General features: G+C 42.8%; 1 protein-coding gene across 1 annotated transcript in view; it reads left to right on the top strand.

Annotated features, from left to right (window-relative positions):
• Nucleotides 1–22,703, top strand: part of SOCS7 (suppressor of cytokine signaling 7) — a 35,441-nt gene that overhangs the window by 3,350 nt on the left and 9,388 nt on the right. Inside the window, exons 2-8 of the mRNA XM_040245543.1 lie at nucleotides 5,107–5,171; nucleotides 7,736–7,840; nucleotides 8,317–8,418; nucleotides 9,320–9,450; nucleotides 9,921–10,089; nucleotides 12,156–12,284; nucleotides 22,301–22,436. Of these exons, the coding sequence (XP_040101477.1) occupies nucleotides 5,107–5,171; nucleotides 7,736–7,840; nucleotides 8,317–8,418; nucleotides 9,320–9,450; nucleotides 9,921–10,089; nucleotides 12,156–12,284; nucleotides 22,301–22,436 (837 nt within the window). The remainder of the gene's footprint in view (nucleotides 1–5,106; nucleotides 5,172–7,735; nucleotides 7,841–8,316; nucleotides 8,419–9,319; nucleotides 9,451–9,920; nucleotides 10,090–12,155; nucleotides 12,285–22,300; nucleotides 22,437–22,703) is intronic.

The following is a 22,703-nucleotide window of genomic DNA, read 5'->3' as shown; positions in this document are numbered from 1 at the left end:
TGGAGGAGAGGTAGTAAAATAGAACTGGTGAAGTTTTTAAAAATGCTTAGGATTTGGTACTGTTAGATTTTCTCGTTAGCTTTTCCATAGCTTACTATGTGCCAGTCTTGCTGGCAGTCTTGCAGCTGTGAGAAACTTGATAAGTCTGGCCAGGGTAGTTGTGATTTCTATGGATCTACACCTCAGTAAGTCTGCCCTGTTGGGAGGAAGGATAAGTTTGGATTTTTAGCTTGTTCTCTTGTTTCAATTCGTAGGACCTGGAAGCCATGAGAAATGTCAGACCTTTGCCAGAAGGTGTATGCCTGCCTTCTTATTGTTGGTTGGAGTTAATTATGAGTCTCTGCAGTCTTTGCTCTATAATTTGGGGCTTTTGCAGTAACCTCTAGGCATGATTCTCTTTGCTCTTCTCAGTATTTGCCTTTCCCACGAGAAAGTATCTCCAACAGTCTTTTTGTTTTGGCTGTTCTGGGTCTCCATTGCTGTGCACCAGCCTTCTCTAGTTTCAGTGAGCGCGGGCCACTCTTGGTTGCAGTGCACAGCCTCCTCGTTGCTGTGGCCTCTCTTGTTCCGGAGCACAGCCTCTAGGCTTCAGTAGTTGTGGCTTGTGGACTCTGGAGCACTGAGTCAGCAGTCGCTTCAGGGTATATGGGATCTTCTCAGAGCAGGGATTAGACCTGTGTCCCCTGCACTGGCAGGCCGCCTCCCAACCACTGGACCACCAGGGAAGCCCTCGCACCATTATTTTAAATTTTGTTTATTTTTTTGGCAGTGCTGCATGGCATGTAGGATCTTAATTCCTTGACCAGAGAAACTAACCTGCACCCCTGCGGTGGAAGCACAGAGTCTTGCTGAACCACAAGGGAAGTCCCCCGATGGTCACTTTACAAGGCTTAACAGTTTCCATATTTTAAAAAAAATTACTTATTTATTTGGCTGCTGTCTTTAGTTGCGGGACACAAGAATCTAGTTCCTTGACCAGGGATTGAACCCAGGCCACCTGCAGTCTTAGCCACTGGACCACCAGGGAAGTCCCTCATATTTTAACATTAAGCAAGACTTTAGTTCCTTTCAGATGCTTTGGATTCTGCTAAGTTGACCTTCCTGGATACACTGAGTCTTAGGTCCTGAGGTCTAGTATGAGTTAGCTTAGAGAACTCTTGAAGTGAAGGAATACATGGGCTCACCAGCTAATCAGGTTTCTGTTCTGGAGAACTGGGCTAGGCTGTGTAACACACATATGTTGAAATTCAGAGAGCTGGGCTTGATGCCTGTGGGCTTCGGTGTTATATAGGATTGCTATTTCAGGAAAACCAGTGAAGTTCCCTTGTCTGGTTCACATATGTTTAGCTGATTGTCTTCCTTTGTATTTGGTGAGAAATAGCATTCAACCCGACTTTTTTTGAAGCATTCCATAATACACATTTGGTTGGAAATGGGTACCTTGTTCATTTCTCAAGGTTTTTTTTTTTTTTTTTTTTTTTTTTATCCTACTTAACGGTTGAGGCTATTGCTGGCAGTCTTCATAGTTGTGAGGTGGAAAAATGGAGAACAGTTTTGTAGTGGTTTCCTATCTATTTGTTTGGGGAAAAAGATACAATTTTGGAAAGAGAGGCTGCCTTGGCATCAGTTTGGGGCCCTGCTGTCATGGATAGACCTGGCAGACATGAGAAACCCTTTTCTCTGTTTTCTTGAGTCTTCGGGTCTAAGAGAGTCTTTTTGAGAAAGAGCATGACATACTGAGAGAAAAATGATTTTATGGTGTGGTGAAGAGGGTCTGCCTTAATGTTTAGGTTTTGGGTCCATATTCTGTTGATCTTTTCAACTATTTTTCCATGAAGTGGTTGTGGTTGGCAGCTCTGTTTTGGAATGAGCAACCTGGCTTTAGAAATCTGTCCATTTGAGTCTTGTGTCTTTTACTCCTTTACATTTTGCCCACTGACATCATTTCTAAGGTTTTAGACCTTCGGCTGCCCCTCTCGGCTTTTCCCTGAAAGTTCCCTCCATAGGTTCTTTAGTTGGTTTATGGTGGAGTTTTGGATCTGACCTTGTTGCACAGATGTCTGTGTATTGGAACTAAAAATGAGCACATGGTTTTTGTGCCTGTAGCACATGAACAGACACTGGCTTGTGATGTGTTGGAAATGGCACAGGCTGGCTGACTTGGCATTGTATGCTTTAACAGGGGCAGAGGTGAATTGCGGCTGCAAAACCTGATATTTGGATCCTACTTTAAAAGTTAGCAAAGGACATGTGTAAGTCTTAGGACACTGTAGAAGGGATTTACGGACAAGAGAGAAAGAACATTACTATGTCATTGTTTGTATTTTAGGTTTCAAGGAATTTGAAAAGTGGCCAGTAGTTACATCAATGTGTTGTCAGCCTGTCTAGTCTAATGTTTTTAACTCCTTTTATCCCACAGATCTGTTGCCATTTAATTAGTAATTTGCAGAGTGGAAGTGGACAGAGACATCCTATGTCTTTGTTACTCACAGCACAAGCAGTGCATAGCTGACACAAAGGACTGCTAGCCGCAGAGAAGACCTAAGGTCTTCTGCTTGCCACCTTAGGTATAGCCCACCATGTCCTATCCGACATCACCCTTCAGGTCTTTCTGCTGCTAAGATGCAAGTGGTCCACTGGCAGAGTTACAGTGGCTTAACTTTGTACCCTAATGCTTGTCAAAGTGATTTGGGGAGAAGAATAAGATGGGAATGTCGTATAGAAGGGTTAGTTTAAAATTTTATATGGAGCCATATCATTCTTGTTGCTTTCCAAAAAACAGCATATCTAGCTTAGAATGGTTATTTTAAATGTTTCAGATATACAAACAGAAATTTATAAAATGTATATACTATAATAATAACGAAATGTATATTTAGGTAACCATCACTAAGCTTGACAAATAAAATATTATCAGTATCTTTGAAGACACCTGAGTGTGGCTTCCTGATTACAACTCTCCCCTCCCCAGTGTAACCACCATCCTCAATTTTATGTTAATCATTCCCTTGCTTTGTTTTTTATAGTTGTCTAGATTGGTCTTTTCATGAATGACTGCCATTAGAGTGCTCTCAGGATCCTTGAGACAGAAACTGCTTTGGATTTTTAGTTAGACAATATCTCCCCAAAGAGAGAAGGAAGCACTCATATTTGTTGTTGGCCTTTCAGCCTCAGACCTTCTACCTCTCTAAGCTTCCTTATTTGTCAGAAAAAAACCATTCTGAGACCCTCAAATGGCTCTGCCTGGATTTAGAGTCGTATATATTTCTTTTTCTAGATCCTAGAAACTGATTTTCTTCTTCAAAATGTCGAGAGTGGGGAGAAGATGAGCTGGAGTGAGAGGCCTCGGCAGGATGTGTGCATTGGGCGCTGCTGTTCTTCAGCGCCTGGCACTGAGGAGCTTTGTCCTCAGCATGGGCAGATGGCAGAGCATTGCAGCTTCCTTTGAAAAGAGGCAAACAGCCAAATGGCTGAGGTGTAAACCCTCTTGAGAGGCCAGTGCTTCAGGTTTCTGCTTGCTGAGTTTAATGTTGTATCGGCAAGTTACCGAATAAAAATCAGCCTGGACATTCTTCGGTCTTAAAGTTAATGTCCAGTGGAATTCATTTTCCATCCCAGACCTCTGGAGTGTTGGGACTAAGCTGCAGACTGCCACAAGCAACTTTTATAAATAGAGGGACTGTGTGTGCCCCCGTCTTTTCCTGATGCAGCCGCCTCTCCTGTGTGTGTTGTGGGCGGGGCGTTCACAGTGGGCACGTCATTAGACTTCTCAAGTCTCAGCATGGAGGCGGCTACAGAGGGAGTGTGAGATGGGTCAGGAAAGGGAATCCAGCATCTCAGCTATTTCTGAGTAAGGTCTTCACAGTATGGTCTTGAAATTCTGTTTGAAGTGAGTTCTGAGAAGCACAGACATCTGTGTTAAAACATAAATGCATAAAGATCTTCCAAAGTCAAATAATTCAAAGTAGGATTTCATTTTGGATTTTCTTTGCTTTTCCCCATCTCTTGGTGCAGTTGAAGTTTTATTTAAACCTTTGGGTGAGAGTAATTTTGGAAAGTGAGCCAGCTCTAAGGTGTGGAGTCAGGCATTTAATTTGGCTGTGGATTTTTTTTTTTAAAGGCTGATTTGTTGAGATACAATTTATATACCACCTAAAATTCACCTTTTTTTCGTTGCTTAGTTCTGTTAATTTTGACAGATGTCAAAATCATAACCTCTTCCACAATCAAGATATAGCATATTTTCATCACCTCCACTTCTTTCCCTTATAGTCAGTTCAGTCATCCTGAGGTGATTAGCACATTTCTAGTCAGAATGACTTTTATCAGTCTTTTGGATTCCTTTCATTTCATTTCTCACCCAAAACCAGTTGAAATTGGTGCAATGTGAAGTTACCTTTGGTGTGTCTTCAGAGATCTGGGTTTTCCAGCTGGTTTGGGAGCAGCATCAAGAACAGGCATGGGGTGGTAGGGAATCTATGACTGGCAGCTCAAAAAAGAAGAGGCCACCTTCTTTGGGTGCCAGGCAGAGCATCTTAACTTGAAGAGGCTCCCTTGTTGGCCTTTGGCTTTGACTCGTGGCTTGGGGACATTTTGCAGAAATCAGAGGCCTTACTGGTTGAAGATTGCATGTATATCCTGTAGTTCTATTCTCAAATCCAAAAATCTTGCCTGGTTCACTTTGGGACCTCCTGCTCCTGAGAGCAGGCCCAGAGGGAAAGCTGGTGCTCTGAAGAGGCACCTATTCAGGTCAAGAGCCTTTCTCTTGGCTTTCCTGTGAGAATCAACTCTGCATTTGAATTTCTTCCTCTAGAAATGGACTTACTAATTACCACTCAAGATGTTTTACTCTTTTAAGGTGATGAGTGTGGAAAGCTCCAAAGAGATTTCTTATTGCTTTGTAGGCTGGTGAATTCTGTAGCCAAATCTATCTAAGGAATCGCCTTAATTATTTTTCCCTCTTTAAATTTTAGTCTTTAAAGTGTGGTTGAGAGTGACTCGGGTTTGCTTTATTTTTCGGTGCATCTGGGGTTGAGTGCTGCAGTGATTTAAATGCATGTGTGTGCATTCTCCGCCTCATTCCCTGTGTGCTTTCTCACCCCTCAGGAAACCCAGGTTGACAAGAACTCAAAGTGCCTTTTCTCCAGTCTCCTTCAGCCCGCTGTTCACAGGTAGGTGGTCTGTTTCTTTTTCTCTAACATCTAAAAGCAGGACTGTTCTGAGACGTGTCAGGAAACACTTGCAGATGCATCGCAGAGGGAGCTGCAGGCGTGTCTGCAGTTATTTTCTTCATTCCGTGCCTGCTGGGTTTGGGGTGACACTATTTTTAAGGTGTAGAATATGTTCTCAACTTTGGATGCTTTATAGTTTGAGGTAGAGACTGCTTGCTGGTAATTAGGTGGCCCTGGCAGTTATGCAGGCTTTAGTTCAGGGTCATCACGTGTAAATTAAAAGTAGGAAATACAAATTTATAGGCTCATAGCACATAAAGGACTCTGGAAGTCATACAGTTCCTGTGCCTGCTTCCAAAGGGAGTTCATGGATTATCTAATAAACATAATCCACAATGATCTGGTCTATTTTTAAAGACTTTGGGCAAAGGGGAATCACATGAACTCTTGTCTTACCCATTTTGGGGGCTAATAGTTCTTGCAGCTGTTAAGCGTTCTTATTGGATCTAATTTAAGTCTCTCCTCATGCAGCGGGGAACACAGTTGCTAAAGTAAGAAAGTGGTCAGATATCCTTTCACCTTCTCCTTTGAAGGGGGGCTTTTTCTGAGAGGGAAACCTTTTGTTCTGTGAGTCAGGTGTGGAGTTTCTGCTTGAATGAGCTGTAGAAAAGGACATCTGAAGCACACAGCCTCAAGTTTCAAAAACTGAGTGCTCCTCACTGGGTGTGGCCAAGAATCCTTTAAACCTAATCCTAGTTTCAAACTCTTGGGTATTGTGTCCCTTGAAAAAGATGATTACAAGATGATCTGGGACTGGATATTTTCAGGAAAATAAATGTTCAACAGTCTGGTGGAACCCCCATTACTGAGTAGACTGCTGTGAACTGTCAGAACAGGTGAGTTTGGTGCCTGTAATAGGCACCGGTGGAGAAGGAGGTCCTCTGTTCTTAGCCCAAGCAAGGAATTAAAGGATCTTACCCTGTAGCAGAATGTCTTTCTAGTTAGTAGTTGTTTCCCTTTTAAAGTTATGAAACCCACATTTGTAGTTTCAGGTCCCATGTTCTTATTTCAAAGAACCTTAGCTCTCTTGAATTATTTCCTTTAAGTGCTATACTACCTACAAGCTAGACCTCTCTGACCCTTCCGGAAACCTGGGCTCATTGCATTGCTCTGGGCAGCTAAAGTGAAATGAAAGTCCCTCATTCCTATCTGACTCTTTGAGACCTCTTGGACTGTCCATGGAATTTTTTAGGCCAGAATACTGGAGTGGGTAACCTTTCCTTTCTCCAGGGGATCTTCCCTACCCAGGGATGGAACCCAAGTCTCCCACATTGCAGGCAGATTCTCTGCTAGCTGAGCCACAAGGGAAGCCCTGGGCAGCTAGGCCCTCAGTAATTAAGCTGTGTGATGAATTCCTAGAAGTTCCACTGATGACTTTTGGAAGAGCTTTTCTGCTTATCTTAGTGTTCAAGACCTTTGTTGGAGGGAAAAAAACAAAACAAAACACCACAAACTGTATTAGATTCTGAATGCCCAGTTTCTGGTCTTTTAGAGATATTTGTTACCTCATTTTCTTAACTGGGAAACATTAAGATTCTGGCTAGGGGCTAATTCAGCTTCCTACAAAAGAAAAGGTGTTGGAAATAACACCCTAAGGGCCAAATTAGAGAAATCCCAAATTCTGACTTGTGGATAAGATCTACCAAAACAAACTGACTCTTTGTGACCTTCGACAGAAGGTTGATAAAATAGCCTTCATTCTCTGGTGATTCATAAGGAGAGAGGGTAGCTGTGCTGGATGGCAAGAAGGAGTGAATATGGTAGAGAACAGAACTGCATAACATGCTGGAAAGTAAGAGAAACCATGTGTACCTCCCCGCCTCCTCCCAGTTCCTACTGAGAAGCTTCCTCTAAGCTTACCTGACTTTTGCCTGACTGTGGAAGTAATTATCAGGATTGTAAATGCACTTTTCAGCCTTTGTAGCCTCAGCTGTTAGGAGTTAGTTGATATCTGAAATGGTTGGGCCTCTTAGGAGTGACTATTCTGGAAAATCTCGATGTGGAAAGCCCCATTTAGGAAGAAGTTGGGGCTAACATTGGGACCTTTATCTGGATTCAGCGTAACAGTTCTTATATTTTAATGGTGCTTGCTGTCCTTGTCCATTTGGGCTTGTAAAAAGTTGCTTGCCTTGCTCCCCGAGGCAAAAATTGATACACAAATCTGTAAAAATAAATGGTGTGGGTTCCATTTGAATAAAGAAGACTTCTTGTTCAAGGTTATATCCTCAGTGACAGGGCCAGCATTAGTTGGCTTTTCCACTGTCAATCCCATGATTTTGTCTTAAAGATCCTTGATCTGTAACAGTAAAGGAATAATGGATTTTAAAATTGACTTCTTAGGTATCTGGACTGGGGGGATTCCAGCCTTGGGAGCGTTAGATTTTGCACTTTCTGTGAGCCATGGACCTCTGGCGTCCCTTGCTTGCTCTCTGCCTCCTTTTGTTTCCTGGCCTTGGCTTTGGGCAAGGTGCTACTGTAACATGCTTGCTCCGTGAATCCCTCAGGTGAAACAGTGTCACTTGTGGACGTGGACATCTCTCAGCGGGGCCTGACCTCTCCACACCCTCCAACTCCCCCTCCTCCTCCAAGACGAAGCCTCAGCCTCCTAGGTATAGTTTCCTCCCCTCTTCCTTCTTGCCCTGTGGGAGGGTGAGCTCTGTCGACCTGTTGTTCTTTGCCAGGAACCAAACAGATTCTTGGGTTTCTAATGATGACCCATTTATTATATTTCTTGTCCCATTCTCAGCACCCCTCTCATCTCCAAAGTGGTTAAATGGGTCTCTTACCTGCATGCTGTAACATCTCCTGTCCATATATTATTTCAATCTTTATTTATTTATAAAGAGTATTTATCTTGTTCTGAATCTACTGCCAGTGGGCAGCTTTGGGGATATCCTTACTTTCCTACTTTCAAGCAAAGGAAACCAGATTAAGATGATTGTGGCCCTCTGTGCAAAAAAGACAGGGTGAAGCTCAGGCCATTTTGCCCCAGAGGGCAGCCTGATGATCCTTTTCCCTCTCTGCCTTTCCTGTGCTCATTCTGTGCTCATATTTCTGAACCTCTTGCTTTTGTTCTCTCTTCTAGATGATATCAGTGGGACGCTGCCTACATCTGTCCTTGTGGCTCCGATGGGGTCTTCCCTGCAGTCTTTCCCCTTACCTCCGCCTCCTCCACCCCATGCCCCAGGTTAGCTTAGCTTAGAGGCAAGACTTGCAAGAGTGGGGAGTACAAAGTGAAACACTTTTGAAGGATGGGAGAGATCTATTTATGGAAATAAAAGAACTTAGGAGAAAGCTTAAATCATATCCCCTTGGCTGGACCAGAACTCCTTGGAAATGAGGCCAAGCACTAGTTATTTTAGCCTGTTTTCTTTATGGAGGCAAATCTGATTTTTGGTAGAGATAAAAGACTGTTGGATTTTTTTTTGTCTCTTTGCTACTGAAACTTGTTTGCAATCCTTGAGTCAGTATCACTTAGGAAACTGCCTTAATTTCAGTAGAGTGAGGAGGTTTAATATGTTGCTGGTTTTCAAAGTTCTGTGGTCTTTCTAAGCTTTTAGCGTTTACTGCAGCCTTGTAAATAAGTACCAAGCATTCAGTAGCCCATACCTGCTTGACCAGCCCCCAGTGCCCAAGGAATAAAATGAATGAAATCAGCATTCTTTTCTACTTGCCTGACAAAATCTACTCGCTTGGCAAAATCGTTGCTCTTCCTGGGCAAGTTAAGCGAGTCACTATTTCCAAGGCTGCCTTACCGGCACTTCACTTCGAGGTGGGAGAAGTTGGAATCGCTCTAGGCTGGTGCAGGCCCTGAAGTAGTCGCCTTAGTCAGGTTAGTGAGCTGCTGCCTCCCCCTTTCCTGGGGCTAAACGCCCCCACCCACCCTTCACAGCTTACACGAGCCCACACAGCTTTCTGTCCCAGCCCATCCAGCTCTTCCCCACTGCTTTGGCTTCCACCCTTTCCAGCTTAGCTTCTAATGCCTTGCCCGTCTTCAGTTAGCATCTCTGTTTTGGGGGGAGGGAGGGTCTACTTGAGGTTGGGAATTATAAGAGTCAACATGTGACCACCGCGCTCTTGCCCTGCAGATGCATTTCCCCGGATCGCTCCCATTCGAGCAGCCGAATCTCTGCACAGCCAGCCCCCGCAGCACCTCCAGTGTCCCCTCTACCGGCCTGACTCGAGCAGTTTTGCAGCTAGCCTTCGAGAGCTGGAGAAGGTAGGCGGTGCCTGAGGACTGACAGCTTGCCTCCTCTCACATTCTCCTAATTCTAAGCCATGCTCCCCTTTTATTTTTTTTAGAGGAAGAGTAGTTTCCTTGCTTCTGTATTTACAGTGACAAAACAATATGTTGCTATCATTAGTTCTATGAGATGTTGTAAAATTGAATCTGAAAAAACCATCTGAACCTGGTGAGAAAGGTTATGGAGAAATATTTACATAGTCTAAGCTGACCTAGGTCCCTCATCTTTTCTTTGTAGGGCTTTGGTAATGGAACTGTAAAGTTTTTCTGTTACTTTGGAGGCCTGAAAGTGTGATGAACCCAATATTCATTGCTAATGGTTGAGGCACTCCTACCAGCTTCTACCTACTGCAGTGTTTTGGAAATGAGGGGTTCTTGTGGTCAAAGTAATTGTGCTGAAAACTTTGACGCTTCTGTGTTCTAACTCCTTGCCACTTCTTTGATAGTGTGGTTGGTATTGGGGGCCGATGAACTGGGAAGATGCAGAGATGAAGCTGAAAGGCAAGCCTGATGGTTCTTTCCTGGTACGAGACAGCTCCGATCCTCGTTATATCCTGAGCCTCAGTTTCCGATCACAGGGTATCACTCACCACACCAGAATGGAGCACTACAGAGGTGAGAGGTGCTGGCATTTGAAGGAAGCCTTCTTTCCCCTTTGGCTTTTTCTACCTTTGGTATCTGACTTTCTCATTGGAAGGATTCACAGAAATGGAAATGTGAGTAGGTAGGAAAATCTCAGGCACTCAACCGAATATTGATATATGGGCACTGATTTCGATCACGAGAAATATTGGCGGAGATGGTGAGGAGCATACATGTTCCATTTAAAAGTTTTCTCAGCATCTTGTCTCCTAAATAGAGTCTGAAGAAGACTACTGAAGAACAGAATAAAGCCAGTAACACTCTCTTCATAGCAGGAAGAAATAACCTAGGACCATGAGACGAATTCTCCCAAGCTTTGGTCCATGATTAAACTTACCATCTAGAGATATTAGTCATGTATATAAAGAGGAGAATTTGTTGATCCTGTGACTGTTCTGTTCTGAATTTCTTTGCCTGGCAGTCACGTCAATGATAGTTATGTCTTTTTCTGGTCAGCTTTGTAGTCTTGCAGGAAATAGTCATCAAAACTATGAGAATTTGTGGAATCAACGTACCGTCTGTCTTCCTCTGTGGTCAGGTTTTGCTTAATATTCCAATCGCATCGAGAAGCTGACTTGTTCAGTACTCCTCTCTGGATGGACTTTGCATCAGGACGTTTGGTATTTGATTTGGGCCACAAACTTGTAATGGTTATTGGTGGCGGGGCTGGCTAACACATACTTTGTCAAAATACCTGCAATATGCTACAAATTTTAAAAATGTGGAGAACTCTGGGGAGTTTTATGGACTTGCCCCTCTGATTCCTCTTGCTCTTCCCACATGTGGTTAATCTTAAATGAACTGTATGAGATACTGCATTTCACGTAAGGGGCTCTTTCATGCTCTTCACCAAATCAGGCACCACTGTATCTTTCCTGCTCTCAGCCGCGTTCTGCTGAATTAATTTGGTTTCCTTCTCTTGTTAGGCAGGAAGTAGCTGTTTAGGTCAGCATAGCTTTGTCCATGGTTTCCTCTTCCCCCACCTCTGCTTTCAAGATGCATGAAGAGAAAGGAACTTCAGTCCAAAGACTTGAGAGAATTAGTTAGAGACTGTGGGATAGACTGCTGCTTGTTTTCCTGCTGCTCTTAAAAGTCAAATAAAACAAAACGCAAAACATAGCATTTCAGAGTGAAGTGCTTTTATAAATCTATTGAAATTATAAATGACTAGGCCATGGAAATGAATAAATGCTTGACCACTAGGTTCCAGATAGGCGGGATGCCTATCCGAGAGTATTTTCAAATGGTTCTCCAATTACTATTTGTTCAAAGGAACTTTTCTTCCTTGAATAAATGGAATTTTTAATAGAAGCCCTGGGCCTTTCAGTTGACAGTTTGCAATGGAACATTTGTCTCCATCTTTTTAAGTGATCCTGAAAGAGTAGCCAAGGTTCTCAAATCTGCAGTTCTCCTGAGTGATTAGTGTCCCTTTTGTGACTCTTTGGGGTTTAGTGCTTTAGTTGTTGAATTTTTTTTTTTTTTAAGTTATGGAAGTTCAGATTGCTTTTTGCCTTTGGGATTCTAAAATTTGGGGTGGGATCTTTGTAACATGTTGGGGTGTGGGATTTTAGAAGTTACAGAAGGAAAAGTCTTAGAATTTGATTTTTGTGCTTAACACATACATGAATGAGTGAGATCCACAAAACTGCTATTCCTGTCTTTCCTATTCTATGCATACTTGAAGATTTAAATCTTCTTGAGGGGATGTCATTTAAACTCACTTTAGCATAGCTGCCTTTTCTTTATGGTCTGTGGTTTAAAGATTAATGTTCATACTCAACAAAATCTTTTTATATCTTTTTTCTGACTCAAATTTATTATTGTTTAACAGAAATATTGTAAGACCTAATTTATATATTATTAAAAGCAACATCTTTCTTTCCATTAGTTGTAGAACAAGCAGGAACAGGGACCTCTGACTCAGCTTGACCACAAGCTACCTTTCCAGGAGGGAAAATCATTAAAATGTTCGAGCCAGCTTCTCAAGTCTTCCTAAAGTAAGTTTTGCATTTTTACCTCTCCTTAACTTTCCATGGCAGGAACCTTCAGCCTGTGGTGTCATCCCAAGTTTGAGGATCGCTGTCAATCAGTGGTGGAGTTCATTAAGAGGGCCATCATGCACTCCAAGAATGGGAAGTTTCTCTATTTCTTGAGATCCAGGGTTCCAGGTAAGGCTATCGTTACATTAATTATTTAACTTACTTGGGTATGATCAAGCATAATATCCACTCCCCACCCCTTCCCTCCCTCTTCTCCCACAGTTATTCAAAGCTTTATATTAATTAATTAACTTACTTGAGTATGATCGTGCAGGATCTCTACCTCCACTCCTCCACCCAGTTCAGTTCAGTTCAGTCGCTCAGTCATGTCCAACTCTTTGTGACCCCATGAATCGCAGCATGCCAGGCCTCCCTGTTCATCACTATCTCCCGGAGTTCACTCAGACTCACGTCCATTGAGTCTGTGATGCCATCCAGCCATCTCATCCTTGGTCGTCCCCTTCTCCTCCTGCCCCCAATCCCTCTCAGCATCAGAGTTTTTTCCGATGAGTCAACTCTTCTCATGAGGTGGCCAAAGTACTGGAGTTTCAGCTTTAGCATCAGTCCTTCCAAAGAACACCCAGGGCTGATCTCCTTCAGAATGGACTGGTTGGATCTCCTTGCAGTCCAAGGGACTCTCAAGAGTCTTCTCCAACACCACAGTTCAAAAGCATCAATTCTTCGGCTCTCAGCCTTCTTCACAGTCTAACTCTCACATCCATACATGACCACAGGAAAAACCATAGCCTTGACTAGATGGACCTTAGTCGGGAAAGTAATGTCTCTGCTTTTGAATATGCTATCTAGGTTGGTCATAACTTTTCTTCCAAGGAGTAAGCATCTTTTAATTTCATGGCTGCAGTCACCATCTGCAGTGATTCTGGAGCCCCAAAAAATAAAGTCTGACACTGTTTCCACTGTTTCCCCCATCTATTTCCCATGAAGTGATAGGACTGGATGCCATGATCTTCATTTTCTGAATGTTGAGCTTTAAGCCAACTTTTTTCGCTCTCCTCTTTCACTTTCATCAAGAGGCTTTTTAGCTCCTCTTCACTTTCTGCCATAAGGGTGGTGTCATCTGCATATCTGAGGTGATTGATATTTCTCCTGGCAATCTTGATTCCAGCTTGTGTTTCTTCCAGTCCAGCGTTTCTCATGATGTACTCTGCATATAAGTTAAATAAGTGGGCTGACAATATACAGCCTTGACGTACTCCTTTTCCTATTTGGAACCAGTCTGTTGTTCCATGTCCAGTTCTAACTGTTGCTTCCTGACCTGCATACAGATTTCTCAAGAGGCAGGTCAGGTGGTCTGGTATTCCCATCTCTTTCAGAATTTTCCACAGTTTATTGTGATCCACACAGTCCAAGGCTTTGGCATAGTCAATAAAGCAGAAATAGATGTTTTTCTGGAACTCTCTTGCTTTTTCCATGATCCAGCAGATGTCGGCAATTTGATCTCTGGTTCCTCTGCCTTTTCTAAAACCAGCTTGAACGTCAGGGAGTTCACGGTTCACGTATTGCTGAAGCATGGCTTGGAGAATTTTGAGCGTTACTTTACTAGCATGTGAGATGAGTGCACCCACTCATCTAAAAAACCCCCAAGCCAGAAACACTTAAAGCTTTTTTTCTGGCTCTTTTAGCATCCACTCTTCCTCGAGCCTAGTGGGTAATGGTCCTGTCCTTATACGTTAATCCCCCAAGAGCCTGGTGGGCTATAGTCCACAGGGTCGCAAAGAGTTGGACACAGCTGACTAACACACATATTGAGAAGGAATCTTTGCTTCTCTGATCACATGAATGAGAAAAATGATCCTGCTTCTGATGTCTGGGTGTCATGTATTCACGTTTAACTTTCAGAGGTCTTTCCTTGTCCCTGATCCAGGCATCTCACGTTTACAAGCGAAACAGAGGGCTCTCGGGTCATTTTCATGGGAAACTGGGAAAGTAAAAGAGTCTTCACTAGAAATGGGAGTGTCAAGGAGGCTGAATTTAATAGCAGTCCGCCCTGGATTCTGTGCATTTGTACTAAAATTTCTGTCAGAGAGTACTTTGTTGTGTCCTGTATCCCTGCCAGTATTGAATTCAGAGACTAGTCTCGGTTTGGGAGCACTGGCGGTACCTATCCTGCCCACTAAATAGGGGGTATCTATATCATCTCTGTTGAAGGCTGGGGTGAAGGGATGGTTTGGAGGAATCTGCTTTTATAATGTTGGAAAAAAGTAAAATGAGGAATTTGGAAGATAGAAACAGAACTTAAAATGAGAACATCATTCTTTCCCACTGAATCAAATTAAGATTCTTAAACTGGGTGTCAAGAAATTGCTCTAAAAAGAAGTTATAGGAAAGCCTCCGGCAGAACATCAGCAACATCTGATGATATCAGGAACATCAGTTGAGCCAGGTTACAGGAATGTGTTTTATAATCTTGGTGATTTAAATAAGGCATGACAGGGTGTGAACTGTATTAATTCTCACTTCATTAACTACTTGCCTCAGTACTGTTGACACAGTTGGGTCTCATGCAGTTGACTTGGTTAAATGGAAAAAGTTAGAATCCTTTCTTATAGGAACTGATTCTGCCTAGCCATTTTTAGAGTTTGTGGCTTTGGGGGGGTGTTTATTTAATAAACAAACAGTATCAAATAAACTCAGTATCAAAAATAAGCTACTTCTGTACCTCAGAGAGGGATTCTCAGGTGGCTCAGTGGTAAAGAATCCCCCTGCCAATGTAGGAGACACAGGTTTGATTCCTGGGTTGGGAAGATCCCCTGGAAGAGGAAATGGCAACCTACTCTAGTATTGTTGCTGGGAAAATCCCATGGACAGAGGAGCCTGGCGGGCTACAGCCCGTGGGGTCGAAAGAGTCGTATGCGACCGAGCACGTACACTACCCTCAGAGAGCTCTTAGCTTCAGAAAGGGGACAGGTAGGAAGAGAAGGCAAGAGCCCATGTTAAAGTCCATATAAAGCCTGGTGGTGATTGACAGGGACAGGGTGGGTAGTCATCTCTGCTTGTGGGTGGATCCTCTCAGGAATCTGGAGTCTGGAGCATGTATCACTTGTAGAGTATTGAGAGACTTCATGGAATCTTGGACTCCTCAGGTATAGCTCATTTCATTCTACAAATGTGCCTTGTCTGCAGAAAAAATTTTAAGTAAGATTTTTAACGTTGCTGAAGGTTAGTACTTGCAGTGATTGCTGCTATTTGTTATGTGCCTACTTACCATGTGCCAGGTATTTTGTCAGGATCTTTATTTAAATATCTCTTAATTTCTTGCAACAGCCTCAAAGTTAGCTAATAGATTGGTCTCTTGGGGAAAAAAAAGTTCTTTTTTAAATTTTGTCAATGAATAAACTAAGGGTGTCTCAAAAGTGAAGCCACTTACTCTAAAGGTTACTTAGCTAATCAGTGCTGAAGCCAGGATTCAAACCAAGGCCCAACTGACTCCAACTCCTGTGCTTTACTTCCCACCCTCTGCTATGGGAAGAAAAAAAACAGCAGTAAGCAAGTTGCAGATTGAGTTTCCTGGCATTTATGGGGAGGATATAAAGAAGTGAGAATTGTGTTTATCTGTGGATAAACACAGTGGAGAGTGGAGAGTGTCTTTCTAGGATACAAGTAGGATATCTATTTGCACTTAAAATTGTAGTCAAGTTGAGAAGGGAAAGCAAATTATTATTTGCCCCTAGACCATAAGTGACTTCTCTTTGAAAGATTGGGACAAAGAAGGCGAGGTCAGTGTTCTCCTTACGATTGTTTGCTGCCTCCCTTTGCTTATCAGCGGTCTCAGCATTCTGTGAGGCTGACTTTATTAGGGGAGAGGATTCCCGTGAGGAGGTGGTGGTCATTAGATTTAGGTTGAGCTCTGTCAGCTTATACCAGGGATTATAACTCAGGGGATGGTAAAAGGAGCCCTTTGTTTAGACTTTGGGATGCTGATAACTGCCTACAAGGGGCTCGTATTGTTTCATTTAACCCTTATGAGATCCCTTGAAGGAATGTTACAGTCTCTCCCTCCATTTTTGTCTTTTTAAAAATACAGATTAAGAAACCGATGCACAGTGAATCACAGTCAAGATGCAGAGTCAGGTTTTTCTGGCTCAAGTCTAGAGCTGAATGTACTAGCAGCATATCCAGCCTGGTGTAAAAGGAGGCCAGGGATTATAGGGATTATAAAGCCAGGCCTAATGAAAGTTCTAGATGGCCCCAAGTGAGGAGCAGAAAGAATTTAATCAGTAGAATAACTAGCAATTGGGGGAGGGATCATTGGTCAAAAGGATGGCCTCTGAGCTTGGTTTGCCCCTTATCTCTTCTCATGACAGTGTTGGAACATGGTCATGATAAATCTGAGGTTGCTGATTACATCTCAGTCTGGTCCGATTCACAGTTGTAAGCTAAACATGTAACACCAAGCAGCAGTCTCCAAAAGAATGTGATTGGATTAGCACAAAACTTCTGATGCTGGGAGAGCTAGAACTCAACTTGAATGTGTTCTTAGTTGGTCGAATCTCCATCATCTCTGAAGTGCCTGAAGAGAAAAAATATATATATATTTTTAATCACACTTTGAGTCGGACACTCTAAGGAAATCAATTGCTTCCTCTTTTGCACCGTTATTAAGACTATAATTAATTGTTCAGTGATATGTTTTCCTTGTATCTCAGATTTTTCAATTCAGTCCTGTTAACAGACATTTGGGGTTGGATATTTCTGGTCTTCAGGGAATAGTTTGTTGTGGGAGAAAGACCTGGGTGTTTGTTTGGGTGCTCAAGACCTGAAAGACATTCTTTTTACTTTTTTTCCGAAAGAGATTCATCATGCTTGTGTGAATGCGTGCTAACTCGCGTTAGTTGTGTCTGACTCTGCAACCCCATGAACTGTAGCCCATGAGGCTCCTCTGTCAGTGGGGTTCTTCAGGCAAGAATACTGGACTGAGTTGCCATGCCCTTCTCCAGAGGATCTTCCCAACCCAGGGATCGAACCTGTGTCTCTTACGTCCCCCGCATTGGCAGCTGGTTTCTTTACAACTTGAGCTGCCTGGGAAGCCCTCATGCCTAACCCTGGTCCTTTTAGGGGAAAGAGAAAAGAGCAAAGTGGCTGAAAATTGGATTTGTGCACACTACCCTGGCATGAGGCGAGGAAAGCTCTTAATGACCACTGTTGTATCTTGCCTTTCCCTTTCAGCTGCATTGGTGTCTTATGTTGGACTTATCTGCATTTCTGACCTCTTCTGTGAACATGCTTTGGATATCAGAGCTCCAATTGTTTGCTGTGTTTAGGGGCGAACAGTAAACAGTCAAGTTGGCAGTAGGGAATATCAGAGAATTAACAGGTTTCAAATAGCTGTTTGTGAACCTAAGTCTAAAAATAACACAATTAAATAGGCAAGTATATATGGTCATTAAAATTTAAGTAAGCAAACAGTCAAATAATTGTATGCTACTATTATCCTGACCTCTTTAAGTGCAAATCCTATAGTACTGTCTTTGGGAATAAATAATTAGGTACATAAATTACTTTTGTCTCTGAAACGTCATGTTGAGTTTAACAATATTACAACCAACCTTCCAAAAGCTTTCTGTTCATCATAGTCTAATTTACTAAAGACTATATTTAAAGCATATGAGTGAAAAGGTAAAATTCAAAGAGGCATTTGAACCCAGAATCATTTTAAAACCACTTGAGTTTAAATATATGCAAGAGAGAAATGCATGTGTGAATTTTTTTAATGGTGTATGAGGAGAGGGCCAACCAGTGGTGTGTGTGGGTGGAAGAGGGCTTTTGTTGTTCGGTCGCTAAGTCGTGTCCAACTCTTTGGGACCCCATGAACTACAGCACACCAGGCTCCTCTGTCCTCCGCTAATCTCCTATCATTTGCTCAAATTCACGTCCATTGAATTGCTGATAGGATGTAACCATCTCATCCTCTGTCGTCCCCTTCTCCTGCCTTCAGTCTTTCCCAGCATCAGGGTCTTTTCCACTGAGTCATCTGTTTGAATCAGGTGGCCAGAGTATTGGAGCTTCAGCTTCAGCATGAGTCCTTCCAATGAATATTCAGGGTTGATTTCCTTTAGGATTGACTGGTTTGATCTTGGTACCTAAAGGACTCTCAAGAGTCTTCTCCAGCACCACAAATTGAAAGCATCAATTCTTCAGCACTCAGCCTTCTTTATGGTCCAACTCTCACATTCATATGTGACTACTGGAAAAACCATAGCTTTGAATATATATGGACCTTTGTTGTTAAAGTGATGTCTCTGCTTTTGAAAACACTGTCTAGGTTTGTTATAGCTTTTCTACCAAAGAGCAAATGTCTTTTAATTTCATGGCTGCAGTCACCATCCACAGTGATTTTGGAGCCCAGGAAAATAAAATCTGTCGCTTTCACTTTTTTTCCTTTTATTTGCCATGAAGTGATGGGACTAGATACCCTGAACCTAGTTGTTCTTATGCTGAGTTTTAAGCCAGCTTTTTCACTCTCCTTTTTTGACCCTCAAGAGGCTCTTTCGGAGAAGGCGATGGCATCCCACTCCAGTACTCTTGCCTGGAAAATCCCATGGACAGAAGAGCCTGGTAGGCTGCAGTCCATGGGGTCATGGGGTCGCAAAGAGTCAGACATGACTGAGCGACTTCACTTTCACTTTTTACTTTCATACATTGGAGAAGGAAATGGCAGCCCACTCCAGTGTTCTTTCCTGGAGAATCCCAGGGACGAAGGGAGCCTGGTGGGCTGCCATCTATGGGGTCACACAGAGTCGGACACGACTGAAGCGACTTAGCAGCAGCAGCAGAAGAGGCTCTTTAGCTCTTCTTTACTTTCTACCATTAGAGTGGTATCATCTGCATATCTGAAGTTTTTGATATTTCTCCTGGAATCTTGATTCCAGCTTGTGATTCATCCAGCCCAGCATTTCACATGATGTACTCTGCAGAGAAGTTAAATAAGCAGGGTGATAGTATACACTCTTGTCATACTCCTTTCCCAATTTTGAACCAGCCAGTTGTTCCTCGTCCAGTCCTCCCTGTTGCTTCTTGACCTGCATACAGGTTTCTTAGGAGACAGATAAAGTGGTCTGGTATTCCCATCTGTAAGAATTTTCCATAGTTTGTTGTGATACACACAGTCAATGCATTAGCATAGTCAATGAAGCAGAACTACATGTTTTTCTGGAATTCTCTTGCTTTCTCCATGATCTAACAGATGATGTCAATTTGATCTCTGGTTCCTCTGCCTTTTTGTAAACCCAGCTTGTACATCAGGAAATTCTTGGTTCACATACTGCTGAGGCATAGCTTGAAGGATTTTGAGCATAGCCTTGCTAGCATGTGAAATGAACACTGTTGTTTGAACATTCTTTGGCATTGCGCTTCTTTGAGATTGGAATGAAAGCTGACCTTTTCCAGTCCTGTGGCCACTGCTGAGTTTTCTATATTTGCTGGCATACTGAGGGCAGCACTTGAAGAGCATCATCTTTTAGGATTTTAAATAGCTCAGCCAGAATTCCATCACCTCCACTATCTTTGTTCATAATAACACTTCCTAAAGCCCACTTGACTTCACACTCCAGGATTTCTGGCTCTGGGTGGAGTGACCACACTATTGTGGTTATCTGAGTCATTAAGATCTTTTTTATATAGTTCTTCTGTGTATTCTTGCTACCTCTTTTTTATCTTTTCTGCTTCTGTTAGGTCCTTACTGTTCCTGTCCTTTATTATCCTCATCCTTACATGAAATGTTCCCTTGATATCTCCAATTTTTTTGGAGAGATCTCTAGTCTTTCTCATTCCGTTGTTTTCCTGTTTCTTTGCTTATTCATTTAAGAAAGGCTTCTTACCTCTCCTTGCTATTCTCTGGAACTCTGCATTCAGCTGGGTATATCTTTCCCTTTCTCCCTTGTCTTTTGCTTTTCTTCTTTCCTCAGCTATTTGTAAAGCCTCCTCAGACAACCACTTTGCCTTGTTGCATTTCTTTTTCTTTGGGATAGTTTTGGTCACTGCGTTCTATACTGTGTTATAAACTTCCTTCTATAGTGCTTCAGGCACTCTACCAGATCTAATTCCTTGAATCTATTCGTCATCTCCACCATATAATTAAAAGGGATTTGATTTAGATCATACCTGAGTGGCCTAGTGATTTTCCCTACATTCTTCAATTTAAGCCTGAATTTTGAAATAAGGAGCTCATGATCTGAGCTTGTGTTTCCATCGTGTAGTGGTTAGCAGGTCATCTTTACATGCAGAAAGTCCTGGTTTCGACCCCCAGGGGAACCAGCCCCTGAGGATGAGGGTTACAGTGCTTTAAAAATATAAGTGTTAGATTTGAAGGGATAGGGGTGAGAAGTCAAGGACCAAGAGAGACTGGTCCTGAATCAAGAAGCTGTGACTGTCTTGACAGCACCCCCCGTTAAGACAGTTGCACAGGCAGGTATTCTTGGAAACTCCTAGAGAGCCCTCCTTTGAGGTTCCCTGGGCTAAACTCTTCCTCAGACAGAGCAAGTGCTCAGGGAATGCCAGCTCTGTTGGTTCTGTGCTGTGAGCAAATTCTCTAAGCTCAGTAGGCCTCAGTTTCTTCATTGTGCAGTGGGAGGTAATAGTGGTATCTATTTGGGAGCACAGCTTTGAAGACTGAGCTAAATAATTTTAAGATAAACTTACTTATATAGCATGAAATGTATTTCAATTTTTTTTAGAAAGTCTGTTATTAACAACCATGAAAAGGTTTTGGGAGACAACCTGCAAGCTTTAATTTTTTCTTCTCATGGCTTCAAACATCATTTTTAAACTGTTTGAAATTAAACTCCAAAAATAGATATTTTATTTTCCAACAAGTTGTGTCTACAGAGTTTCATTTGATTCAACAATGGTTGAGAAAAGAATTCTTTCAAAGGTTTTGCAACTCATTCTTTCTGAGAGCAGTTTGCTTGTTTACCTTCCATAGTCCTTTGTTTATTGAAACAAGAGTATTCTTTATTCTCTTGAAGTGTTTCAGTGTCCTTGCCCTTGTGGGTGTCTCCATTCTGTGGCATTGACCCCTGGGGGTTGGAATTTCCCAGCATGGATCCTGCTGATAACTGTGATGAAACATGAGTGTGGGGCTTCCATTGGGCCTGCCTGGCTTTAGTCAGCAGGCACTTGTACACAGAACAGTACCACTTCCAGCTTGCCCAAGCTACTGTAATTGCTTTTAAAAGTATTATCCTGGGCTTCCCAGGTGGCGCATCCTGGGCTTCCCAGGTGGCGCAGTGGTAAAGAATCCACTTGCCAAGCAGGAGACACAAGAGATGCTGGTTTGATCCCTGGGTTGGGAAGATCCGTTGGAGAAGGAAATGGTCAACCCACTCTAGTATTGTTGCCTGGAAAATTCCATGGACAGAGGAACCTGGTGGGGTACAGTCCAAGGGGTTGCAAGGAGTTGGACACAACTGAGCACACACAATTAAAGTGAACCTTTAAAAAAAAAAAATTAACCAATATGAATATTATTTGGAAGCTGTTTATCTAAAAAAGAAAAAGTATCATCATCTTTTTTTCTGTTCCTGTACCCAGCCTAAATTTTCAGAAGTAAGAAGGGTGGTTGGTGGGGGTGGAGGATTGGCAGGGAGTAGAAGGTAGCTAAACCTGACTGTCCCAGCTTGAAGTAAGCGACCGTGTGACCGGCCTGTAAAATTTGATCCTAGCTGCTGCCTTCTGCTTACTGTCTCTCAGTTGGAATTTGGTGGGGACCCCTCTTAATAGCCTTTCTGAGTCCTCACCTTCAAGATACTCCAGATGCTAAACAGGTGTCGCCCATTCCCAACAAGGATGCCTTTGACTGTTGTCCTCGGGCCTGAGATTGGCCACTTGGCTCCAAGCAAAGTCTCTAGCTCGGCATTTTTCACTGAGCTGTTTGAAGAGCAAGACTCTCAGTTGTTAGAAGTCAGGCTGGGGAAGCCTCCTGCCAGAGGGTAGGCTCCCCTGAGTATGAAATATGATAGCAGTACTATGGAAACCAAGTTTTGTGGAAGGGCACTTTTGCACTGAAGACCTATGTGAACTGTAAAGAAGCACCATTTCCCTTTCCTGGATTCTCTTCATAAGGAAGATTATATATAGTTAGCTGCCTTGTCTCATCTGAATATTTCTCTCGGTTTTTGTTCTTGAAGGACTGCCACCAACTCCAGTCCAGTTGCTCTATCCAGTGTCCCGATTCAGCAATGTCAAATCCCTCCAGCACCTTTGCCGATTCCGAATCCGACAACTCGTCCGGATCGATCACATCCCGGATCTCCCACTGCCTAAGTATGATGGGGTCTTTAGAGCCGGAGCGGGAATGGAGGGTTACTTACAGTGTCAGTGAGGCCTGCAAGTGGAGTGTACAGGCAGAGCCTGGCAATTCACAGGCGTCATTTTTCACTTCTCCTGTGTCTTAGCACTTACTTAGAAATGTCACAATACAGCCAAGAAGGAGGAAGGTGTGTGCGTGTGTCACTTTCCCTTCTGCAGACTCTGTGAAGAGTAGAGTGGAGATGGTAAGAGGGAGGGAGACAGAACTATAATAAGTGAGAA

This window comes from Oryx dammah, unplaced genomic scaffold, assembly GCF_014754425.2.
Source record: "Oryx dammah isolate SB20612 unplaced genomic scaffold, SCBI_Odam_1.1 HiC_scaffold_8, whole genome shotgun sequence".
NCBI lineage: Eukaryota > Metazoa > Chordata > Mammalia > Artiodactyla > Bovidae > Oryx > Oryx dammah.
This window is presented reverse-complemented; position numbering and strand designations above follow the sequence as displayed.